The sequence below is a fragment of the Somniosus microcephalus genome, chromosome 9 (assembly GCF_052327205.1).
Source record: "Somniosus microcephalus isolate GS21.2 chromosome 9, FLI_Smic_1.0, whole genome shotgun sequence".
Taxonomy (NCBI): domain Eukaryota; kingdom Metazoa; phylum Chordata; class Chondrichthyes; order Squaliformes; family Somniosidae; genus Somniosus; species Somniosus microcephalus.
Window position 1 is genome coordinate 231,358,812 of NC_140995.1, and position 12,326 is coordinate 231,371,137.

At 41.7% G+C, this 12,326-nt stretch overlaps 1 protein-coding gene across 10 annotated transcripts in view; it reads right to left on the reverse strand.

Moving 5' to 3' along the window:
• Positions 1-12,326, reverse strand: part of LOC147113118 (serine/threonine-protein kinase MRCK alpha-like) — a 705,238-nt gene that overhangs the window by 146,078 nt on the left and 546,834 nt on the right. For all 10 annotated transcript variants that reach the window (XM_085997998.1, XM_085997999.1, XM_085998000.1 and 7 more), the window contains 3 exons: positions 10,768-11,010; positions 6,383-6,493; positions 3,316-3,563 (listed from right to left, as the gene is read on the reverse strand). In XM_085997998.1, the coding sequence (XP_085854124.1) occupies positions 3,316-3,563; positions 6,383-6,493; positions 10,768-11,010 (602 nt within the window). The remainder of the gene's footprint in view (positions 1-3,315; positions 3,564-6,382; positions 6,494-10,767; positions 11,011-12,326) is intronic.

The window sequence follows — 12,326 nt, forward strand, 5'->3', positions numbered from 1 at the left end:
CCAACAGTACGTTATAAATTACTCTGACTGCTGCACAGATACAATTTCAATCAGAACCAGAAGAAACATTTAACATTTCTTTATTCTTTGTTAGTCTTCGGTTTTAAGAAATGTTACATTTAATAGATTCCACACTCAGCTGAATGAGAAGGTGCGACACGAGGGATGATTCAGCGACCACTGAGAGCACAGTGCGAGGCCCAAAGTTCATGCCAGGTGAGTAATGAGCTGTGCTCACTGGACGCTCACGGGGCTAGCTCAAGTATAATTTAAATATGCTCCCTGCACCATATGGGGCTCGTGCAGGGAACGTGATGAATGGAGAGATCTGCAAAACATCACAAACCCGTTAATGGGCCACAGCTCAAACCTAAAGGGATGTTGTCAGCTCAGAGTAAGTGGCCGTATACAGGGTCAAAAAGTGTTGGAGCCTTTACAAAGCCTCAAAAATTATTGTAAAAACTTTTCAGCCTTGAAGGGGGTGGGGGGGGAATGAAGAAGTGACAGCCAAGAAAGGTAGGATAGAAATCCCAGCGTGGAAGCACAGAAGGGAGTCTGTGGACGAGTGGTACTACCCTGTATTTACAAACTGACCTCGTTCACTCTTTTAACTTTGGCAGTGCCCTGCACTATCAGCTTTGGTCCTTCATGTTAAGTTTCTCCATTAAACACCCTGCCCATCTAGGATGAAGTACTAGTGATTACTGGACTGCCACTGCTAGTGGTAGTAGTGGAAGCAATTTGAGGAAATGGATTCAATCATAGAATAATACAGCACAGAGGAGGTCATTCGGCCCATTATGCCTGTGCCAGCTCTTGGTAAGAGCGATCCAAATAGTCCCACTCTGCTGCTCTTTCCTCATAGGCCTGTAAATTTCTTCTTTTCAAATATTTATCCACTTACTGCTCAAAGTTAAAGTGCAATGATGTGTGATTTTGTTCTATAGGATATTGGCACAAGTTTAAAAGCACCTTGTGACAACATTGCTTGAAAATGTTTTCTGGTCCAAATTTTCAGTCTCTCTCCTTCCCAGTATAATTTAATTCTACTCAGGCTAATTGTCAACTTCAAATGAGCCCCCACCAACAGAATGGGGGAAATAGAAAACCATAAAGATTTTCTAAATCCACCAATATAGCCAAAAAGACATGTTGGGCAATTCCTTCGCAATGATAAAAGCTATTGGGTTAAATGCTAAGCGTTGCAAATATAAATTCATCATGTCCATGAACCGATGTCCAAAGTGGTGCATGATAACCGAACATACACCCAACTGAAGGCTCTCACTCCATCTGCTGATGTCAACATTTCAAATAAACTGTACAGTTGAGTTCAATTAAAATGTCAAACTGCATTTGCCAGTATTATAATCTTACCAGATGTCTCAATCCTTGGAGAGCAACAATAACTAACGTCAAATTTAGAGGAAAAAATTATACATAACACAGCAGGTCACCTGGGTCCAAGAATGGGAATGCAAAACAGGATGGACTTTGATGGTTTATAAACATGGGTGTTTGAGTGAAGCTGTTCACGAGTTTACAGCAGGCACATTTGTAAGGAACAAAGCCTATTTCAGTTTCCTGCAAAGGTGGATCGGTCTTTGTGTTTCTGTCCCACTCAACTTAGATTTCTAGATTTCTGCTCCACATTGAGAGATTCCATCTGCTTGGGGAGACTAAACACTTCGTGACCTACCAGTCCTGCAGCATTCACTCAAACATCTGATTCTAATATTACAATTCAACCTTTCAGCAGCATTAACCTACAGATTGCAACAAAATTGCTCCAGGACAAGAAGTCCATTTTGAAATTATTACCACTGTTATGGTCCTTTTTGTGCAGATCAATCCCAGGAATCAAGTGTACCAATGTGCCTCCATCTGCAGGATGAAGATTTGAAGACCAATCAGTGTTCTTTTTGGAGGGGGTGCAGGCTGCAAGCTACTGTGCCCTTTTCATATAGTGGAAAAGGGCTATCCTCGCCTGGGCAGCAGGCATGGGTTACCACCAACAGCGAGTGTGTGCACATTTGTGGCAAAATTCTCCTAACTGATAAGAGATGCAAGATGGATAGAAGCAGACATTGTCAGATGTCTAAACTGGTGCGTCTTTTAAAATTCCTGCCCATAGCTTTAAAAGCATTAAAGAAAAAAAGTGGAATTTATATAGTACGATATCACATTCTCAGGATATGCCAAATTACTTTACATCAATTGAAGTGTGGTCACTTTTTATGTAGAACAACTCAGCACTCTATTTATGCACAACAAGATCCCACAAATAGCAAGTGCGATGGAGGACATGTGAATCTGTTTTTTTTGGTGTTGTTCATTGAGGGAGCAATGTTGGCCAGGATACCAGGAGAACTCCCTGCTCCTCTTCCAATAGTTCATGGGGTCCATTACATCCACTGAACAAATGGCAGACCTAGGGGTTAATATCTCATCTGAAGAATTACGATTTTAATATGTAATATTAAAATCACTAATAATCAGAACATTTTGCTTATTTCCCTACATTATACTTCAAAAATACTCCATTGGTTGTGAAGCACTTTGGCAGCGCCTGCGGACCCAGCACTGACCTCTGAGGTGCATCACTTCCAATCCAAGCAACACCCATTAACCTTCATTTTCCATTTCCTGTCTGTGTACCAACTTTCCATCCACAATATTATACCTCCTCTTACACAACACACACCCGAATATTTGTAACAAGTAATTTTTGAGACGCCATATCAAAGTTTGACCAGCTTGATATACAGGGTCAAGGGGACCAACCTTCTGGAATTTTTACCTGTGTCTTTATAGTGAGATAAATGAGTTGGGTAGCATCCAGGACAGTGCAAACTGTACATGATCTGTTGGAGATAATGGTCTCAATGGCCTTTCCTCTTTCTGTAATTTTTGCTTTTATACTCAGCCTCACTACTTCAGGTAAGATTTATCAGTAATTGGACAGGTCAAGCACTAGGTGAAAGGCAGGCATTCCCTCTCTGAGGGACATACAGAGGAACTATCCAAATAGGGTGAATCTCTCTTCTCCCCCCCCCCCTTTGCTCCCCCCTCCCCTGACTACACTTCAAATGAAAGATAAATCATTGGCCATAAATCACTCTGGGATGTCCTGAGGATGTGAAAGGCGCTAGATAATTAAACGTTTTTTCTTTCTGCTCTCATTTTCAAGCCCATGGCCATCTCAGCAGGGATCGTGTAAACATCCTCAGCTGTTTCAGGAGCCAGGCCCTTGCACTTCTGCAGCTTTTCAATGTGGGAGTAAGTCAAGTGAACCCTGCAACCCTGCATCCTTACCTTTCTCTTCTGGTTTTTTCCAACTTGTCTTTAAGAATCATTATTTCTTTCTTCAGGGTGAGGTGCTGTCCCTCTGCATCTCGCAGTTCCTTCTTCAAGTTCTTGATCTCGATCATGTGCAGGGCTTCCCGTTTGGTCAGCTCCTCCTCGTAGAACACGCTCTTTTTCTCCAGGTCAGCTTTGAGCTTTGCCACTTCCTGCTGATGCTCTGTACTGCTCACACCTGGGGAACGTCCAACCTGCTTTTGCTGTTAACAAAAAACATTTAGAGATATAATAATACTGTTGGTTATTTTTTTCATACTGCCTAATGTCAAAAAACTTTAAAATCCTTTATTCCATTCACAACCAACCTTGGGTTCCAATATTTTCTGCTTTTATTTCATATTTCCAGCATCTGTAGTATTTTGCTTAGTACTTGGGTTCACCACTTCAATTCATGAATTGTATTACTTTTAGACAATAGACAGACCAAAATCTCTAGTCACCAATTCAGACTTGGAAGATGACAAGTGTTTTTTTTCAGTATATAGTATAATTTACAACCGAAGCCTGACTAGTCTAGTCATGCTACTAAGAGTTGGCAGTAGTTACCTGATCTGTTAAGCCCATTAAGATTACATTTAATTGCTCATTTAACACTCCCAGTGCTGCACTGTGGGAGTGCTGCACTGTTGGAGGTGCCATCTTTTGATGAGATATTAAACCGAGGCCCTGTCTGCCCTCTTAGGCGGACGTAAATGATCCCACGGAACCATTTGAAGAGCAGGGGAATTCTTCGTATCCTGATCAACATTTATCTTTAAATCAATACAACTAAAAACATATTGGCCCAGAAATTCGGGTCTCCACGGGTGAGTACGCATGGGGTACTCACCCGTAAGCCCAATGGAAGTGCTGGTTTCCTGCATGCACGGGAAACCGGCACTTCCATTCCCCTGAAAGGGGTTCAGAGTTTGAATGCGTGCACAGGAGAGGCTGCGCGTGCGCATCGAACTTATGTTTTTTTTGCAGGTTTTCCCGGGAGGGTAAGTCTCCAGAAGTTACACATATAAAAAGCAGTTGCAAGGCCTGCTTTTTACAAGGTAAGTGGTGAATTAATTAAAATTAAAACATTTTTTCCACAGGTTTATTATTTTTAAATACTTTAAAGAAAGGTAAGTTTATTTTTAGCCCCGTTAGAAAATAAAATTACTTTTTCAAAAATTTAAATTATTGTTTAAAAGTTATTTCATGTAATTTATAGTTTATTTAAAAAATTAAAAAAAAATTATTTTGAAGATTTAGTGATGTTTTGGGGCTTGTTGTATTTATAAGTTTGACAGCCCTTTATGAATAAAGCATTCCCTGCTCCGATTGGCTCCCCATGGCCCACGTGATCCCAGGGGACGCATTGAACTAACTGCGCCCCTGGGATACGCAAGCACTGCGCGCCAGCAGTTGGAGGAGGCCCAGGATCAGAATCCCACGCGGGCCCACAGCTCAACGGCCGGCGCGCAAGATAAGTGCAGGTTGGGGGCTTGCACCCGTGGGAAACCCCCGACCCGAATTTCTGGGCCAATATCTGATGACTTACTCAGTGCTATTTGTGGTTCCTTGCCGTAGACAAATTGGCTGCCATATTTGCCCGTATAACTGATTACCCTTCAATAAAAGATAATTAATTGGCTGTGAAGCACGCTGGGATGCCCTGAACACAGAAACAGAAGGTGGCCCTTCAGCCCTTCCAGCGTTAGTTCGTGGCTAATCTGTACCTGAACCCAATTTACCCGTTTTTGCTCCATATAGGATATGAAAGGCGCTATATAAATGAAAGTTCTTCCTACACTCATCAAGCCATGAAGGTTTGGTAACTGCCTTTTAAAGCATCTTATCACACCTCTCAAACATGCTTCACGTGAATTACTTTCAAAGTGCAGTCACTATTAAGTAGGCGAATGTTGCAAAATCCCACAAACAATGGGATGACTTGTTTGGTGATGTTAGTTGACGGGTGAATGTCAGTCAGGACACGAGAACCTGCTGCTCTCCTTCCAGTAATACCATGCAATCTTTTACATCCACTTGAATAGTGGACAGGGCCTTGGTTTAACATCTCATCTGAATGAACACACTTCCAACAATGCAGAACTCCCTCTATACTGCAGTATAATGTCAGGCTAAATCATGCATTCAAAGCCCGGATTGGGGCTTGAACCAACAACCTTCTGACTCAGACGCAAGAGTGCTGTCAAATGAACCAAGCTGACATTTTTACAAACCCCTTCTAGCACACATCCTATTGATCTCTGCTTGGGGATAATGCTGAGCTGTCTGTACCTGAACCCTATTTTTCTGCTTCTACTGAATGACAGTGAACTCTGGAAACTGGAGAACAAACATTTTTTTTTAAATGTTTTGATTAGGGGGTATAGTTTTCAAATAAGGGCCCCCAAACCCTAGTGGGTCTTATAAGGGAACCCAAGGGTTTCCAAAGTCATCAAATTTACATATTTTTCTGTATTTGTTGACTTATTAGCACATTTATTCGGTTGCTACACATTAATTAACAAAACACTTCTCACAAATAATAGCCCCTAGTGGGATGTCAATATTTTCAGGGGGTCGCCATGAGTTAATATTTACAGGGGGCCTATACAGTTATGTTTGAAAACTGCTGGATTATAGGTATTATAAAAGACTGTCAGTTTCTAGGATGGATTATACTTCAGTTAATCCATCTTCTATTCTTTATACACTGATTCCAAACAACAAAACAATGAAGTACTCTGAGATACTGGTCGAACTTCTCTCTCTTTAGGTTTTTATTCCTCCCATCCTCTTCTATTCAATGTTCTCTGCCTGCAAGAGTGAGCGAGCACCTTTCCTCAAGTCCTCTGTTGGTGCTATTCTGCAACCCATTGACATCTGCCTGGGGCTGATCTGTCCTATTTTACCACATCATCTCTTTGGGAAACTTTGAGCCATCACTCGGTCTCTCACCATTCACCTCTGCCACCACGAGAATCGGGAATAAATCAGTGCAAGGAATCAAGTGTGGTTATTAATTTCCATATCAGCTTCTCACCTTGAGCCCCTCAAGCTCATCCTCGAGTTGCTTGGAGTACTGCTCACTCCGCTCTCGCAATTTTCGCTCCTTGGATGTCTCTGCTGCTGATTGTTCCATCTGTACATCCAACTGGTTGGGGGGTAATATGCACCATGAATAATACACAAGGTACACAGCAGCCATAATTATAGACAACCTTACAATAGAACTGTCAAACCTTCAAATCTTCTCAGCACTGGGAGCCTACAGAATAGTTTTAGTAACATTCTATCTGAATGGCCTCAATCGAGACCTCACTTTGAATGGGTACTTCCATAAATTTATACAATCGATAATAGTTTATATTGTGTGGTGCTCCATGTATTCCTTTCAAAAAAGAATGTAAGCATCGACATTGGGGAAAAAAATGTGATCTTAAAAGTTTTGTCGAAAATTTAACATTCAGATAAAGTCTAAAGGGGAATGGAACAGCTTGGATGGTCAGAAGCACAGCCATTGATTTATAATGACTGAATTCCATTTTTATCACATGGGATTGCAAGGTTTGTAACGGTGTTTTTATGGAATACATTCCGTGATTCTGTCCGTTTACAGTAAAGGTCATTGGTTGACATTAAGTTACTATAACATTTCATTCTAGGTCAAATTTTCAAAAGTTCTGGATAAAGTTCCTAATGAAGGGCTTCTACTGATATTGAAAGTAAAAACCTGGGTGTGGATAAGGAGCTTACTAAAAGAGGTAAAGCAGTGGGTACTTCCTACGTGAGTGAAGTCGGGGGGTGGGAACATGAGGCCACTTGTGGTTATTGTGGGGCTTGAGTAGAGGAGAAGGGATGTATTTGGTGAGCCTTTCCCCATTACCTATTCCTTCGCTGGGAAGTCCAGAGGATATGAAAACTGCTATATAAATACAAGTTCTTTCAATTTTTCTTTTTTTCATGCAAGATATTAAACAACATATAGATATGGTTAACAATATATAAAATCATACAGTGCAGAAGGAGCCCATAAGAACAGAAAGTCCTGTAAGCACTCAGCAGGTTGGGCAGCATCTGTGGAGAAAGGAAAGTAGGGTTAACGTTTCAGGTCTATGATCCTTCGTCACACCCAGATGCTGCCTGACCTGCTGAGTGTTTCTAGAATTTTCTGTTTTTATTTCAGGTTTCCAGCGTCTGCAGTATTTTGCTTTTTGAATATATAAGGTTATTTCAAGGCGTGACAGGATAATGAAGAGTCAAAAATAAGGGTGCTGGACTGGGGAAAAAAAAGCAAAGCTTAGCAAAGATAAAAAGGGATCTGGCAAATGGCAGGAAGATGAACATCCAGTTAATCTGCTTTTGCTGGTGTAGGTTGAGGGAGGAATGTTGGCCGCAGCACTAGAATATAGTGCCACAGATCTTTAACACCCCCCTGAATCACTGGACGGGCAGACTCAACCTTGATTTAATGTCAAAGGTGAATGACAGACGTCTTAACAATGCAGCATTCTCTCAGTATGGCACTGATTATGTGCTCAAGTCCTGAAGCGCAGCGTGAACCCACAGCCTTCTTACACAAGCATCGAGTACTCCCAGGTCAGATATATCATAGACCAGAGTAAAAAGCACCCAAAAAAGTATGACGTCAATTCCAACTGCAGACCATTCTTTATTTCACACCTATGCAACATTTTCACTCCCCACACCTGCCATCATGAGTGAGTCTGCTAGTTCAGTATCATGTGCAGCAAACTGTAGATAGTTTCTAGCAGTAGGCTCATGTTTCAGAAGTCAAGCTTGTGTCATTGACAACGTCTAAAGCCAGTGGAGAGGAGAGATCTGAATCAAATCAGTTTGGCCTGGATTCAAATCCATGTGAAATGACAAACTGACAACAGTGCACTGCGTAGTCGGTCACTGTCACAGGCTTGCTCCTTCCTTTTGCAATAGCCAGCAAGCACACAGTAGAGAGCCTGACCTACCGGCCTGAAATCACAATTTAAATAGGGCTTCCTGCACAGGGAGAAGCAAAACACAGTCCCGTTTACAGACGTAATTACCAATAACACAGGAGACCCTGAGACCTGATTTCTTTATCATTACTGAGAAACTCAGGTGAAGGGCCAAGGTTCACAAAGCCTCATGCCACTAAGGCTGGACAAAGTAAAAGAGAAAGGGAGGTAAATTAGATGTGCTGATTAGGTGGCACCAAGCTTAAGATTGAGAGACTTGAAAGTTGCCAGAGACAGGAAGGACCGAGGGATGTAAGCAGATCCACTGTTTTGAGGTGCTATCAAAGCAGAGAAGTTAGTGATGTGTGGGTTTAACACAGTGAGGATGTAAGGAACAGGAAAAGTGTGCAGGGCAGCCAATTTGTAGCTTAGATGGAATGAGATGAAATTTACAGGAAGACTGACTTTAACAGTGTCAATAAAACGGGAATAAAATAGTGTTGATAAAGCAGAGATGAGTTTTCCTCTATGCTGTCCAAAAGTGAGGTAGAGATGATTAATTTAACTCGGCCGACTGATAAGCAAGGACTATCCTGAATGAGATTACAAATCTCAGCAGGTCTCAAACCCAAGACCTCCACTAACTGGAATGACAAGGACACCATATGCACAGGAACACCAAACAACTTCCAAATCACACACCATTCTAATTTGGATATATATCCCCATTCCGGAGGTACCTTCACCAAACGGATGGCAGCAGTTTAAGACGGCGGCCCACCATCACCTTCTATGGGGCAAATAGGGATGGGTAATAATGCCAGTGTTACCAGCATCAAGAGTGAACAAAAGGTTGCAAGAGGTTAAATCACTGGAATGGATAGGTTACGTTTGTTCCCAAAAACAGGTTCCAACCAATAACACTACTGCAAATCCTAAAATGGATATATGAGAAAGATCAGAAAAGCTGATCCAGTTCACTTCTTTTCTTAATGCAATTTGGACAGCCTGCACTGATCCATCACCAGCCATTTCTATTGTCTGCATTCACCTCCCACACCCTTGACACGCATTCAAAATGTAACCTTCATCCATTGCTACACTGTCCTAGATCTGGGCGTTTAACCCCTCTCTACTCTCTCCTGAGTAAAGCACCAGTGTATGCACCATCAAAATATAGATAGAAACAATGGAGGCGGTCGGGGTGGAGAAAGAAAAAGTCAGGCAAGATGTCAAAAATAAAGCAGACTTGGACAGAATAGAGAAAAATAATATAGCAAGAGCAAGACTTTCTTTAGAATCTAGCTAGACTGGACTTTAAAAATATGTCTGAAATAAAACAAACCCAATAAAATAAGCTGGTCAATAACTGTACCACAGGGTTTCATATAAATATACACAATACAACATAACATTTGACTTTTTAGCATTTGAAACCTGGCCTGTTTCGGCCTAGAAAAAGTGCACTCTCTCATCCCCAGTGTAACTCCTAACTTTAACGTAATTGTTCAATGGTGCATTGAGATGTGTTTTGTTTCGCTTGGCGCCGAACACCTGTCCGTACAGATTTACCACTGAACGAGGGGTGGGTTGTGCATCAGACTGCTGGCACCCTTCATGTTTTTTCACTTGTAGCCAGGTTGTATATCTTTACAAGGTCAGATGGGAACAGGGGGCATAAAAATTGGATTTTATGCGAAGCAAGCAAGAAAATATCCAAAAACCAATTATTAAAAGTAGTTTTATGATTCCTCTGCATCCTCCCTTAAAATTATTTTCAGAAGTCGAACCAATAAAGAAATAAAAAGGGTCAGTTACCATGGGACTAGTTTGGAACATGCAGGTGAGTTGTGTACAAGGATATCCAAAACATGTAGTCTGTGGGGCTGTTTATAATACGCAAGTGGCCTCAGAACCAGTTGACTGATGTTGCATGGTTTGAACAGGATCCCAAATGGAGCCCACAAAGCACTCGTTCACTGCACACTATTGCTCGATTCCGGACAGCTTCATCACACCATGGTAAATCATGTATTCAAATGCTCCTCTCCCATTCTCAGTCACAGGACATTTATTTAAACAAAGCTTTAAAGCCGCCTTTGCTAATTTAAAATGAGGAGTGAGAATATGTCAAATAATGCACAATGTATTCTCCTCTCTGCTCCCAAAAAATAATAAAGATATACTTCCCACAAGTGGCTAAACACCTCCACCAATGAACAGCACAGGAGATTTACAGGTACAATACATTCTGCGAGCAGGGATTTAAAACATGCAAAAAATGTCCAGGTCTCTGGTAGCAATAAAGGGCAATAGCTGTAAGAGTGGGAAAGGTTTCCTCCACTCATCAGGGCTTTAAGTTTTACAAGGAGTACCTGTGAACTCTAAGTGAAAGGCAAAACATGGAGGAAAGGGAGGTTCTTTACTGTTAACTTGTCAGCAATCCTGATCCAAAACAGAAAATCAAACTCACCTCTTTTTTGGCCCGCTCCACTCTCCGTAGATCCTGGCGCAAACTCTCGGCTTTCTGGATCGTCACTTCCATCTCCTCCTCTTTGTCCCGAAGCTGTCGGGAAAGCTTCTGTTTTTGGGAGCGCAGTTCTGTGACTCTCTCATTCATCTCTGAGAACTCCTGCATGGCCAGTTTACGCTGACTGTGGGCATCTTTAAGCTCTTTGGTTTGTGATTTCAACCTTTCGCTGGATTCAATCATTTCCTATAATATTGAGGAAACAGTTTAAAAACATTTGAAGATTAATGGGCCATTTTAGATTTATTAAAAAACAAATGAACCAAACGGCAAAGGAGAACAACAGTAGTTAACAAGACCCAACAGTGTGAGTGAGCAGAATTAACAGACACACTGTGCTAAGAGCCATCTGTGAGCTTGCTGTAAAGAAAATGTAAACCATTCTGTAAAAGTGTTTATAATTCCACTACACCTAAATCTTCCCCAATGACTTATATTTGTATCGTGCCCCTCACACAGGAGGTTGTCAGTTATTAACCCATATTGCTTAAGCATCAACCATCCCCCTTTTTTTGTTAATGCTGCCATCAAGCAGTAACAGTTGATCTATGAAAGGTCATCGAACTGAAACTTCAACTTTGTTTCTCTCTCCACAGACGCTGCCTGACTGGCTGAGTGTTTCCAGCATTTTCTGTTTTTATTTCAGATTTCAAGTATCCGCAGTATTTTGCTTATGACAAAAGGGCATTGACCTGAAACGTTAACTCTGTTTCTCTCTCCGCAGATGCTGCCTGACCTGCTGAGTGTTTCCAGCATTTTCTGTTTTTATTTATGATTCATGTTGACAGTTGGGTGAGAAGAAAAAAATAACGAAAAGGTGATTCTTTTTTGTACACCAGCTCGTAACTATTCCAAGACTGTGATACCAGGCACAGTAATTCAGCACTCCTCTAAGCCAGTTCCCATAATCATGTCAAATCTCTCCATTTAAGCAGGAACATTCAATATGAAAAATCAATAGAAAACAAAGCACGGTTTAGTGAATAAATCCTTGTGTGCTGCTGAGATATACACCACACAGGACACAGCGTAGGCTCTGGCTCCCGGCAGCATCCCATTACAAGGTTAGTAGTATTGTTCGCTAACAATTCCAGTATTCAGTTCCGTTCACAACTCCTCAATAACAAAGCTGCCTATGCCAGCATACAGCAGAACCCAGACAACGTCCAGGCTTGTGGCAGGCAACCTGTGCCACTTGAGTGCTACACAATGATCCCCTCCAATAAGAAAAGGCCCGACCACCCTCCCCATCATCTTCAACAACCCCACCATCAACATCTTGGGGATCACCATACAGCAGAAGCAGAATTGGACCAGACATATCAACAAGATGGCTACAAGAGTGGGGTAGAGGCTAGGTACTCTGTAAGAGGGCCTCACGTCCTGACCCCTCAAAAACTCTCCATCATCTAAAAGACTGAAGTAGGAGCATAATGGGATACTCTGGACTCAATATCTACCTCCTCCACCACTCCAGTATGTACGGTTTATAAGATGCATTG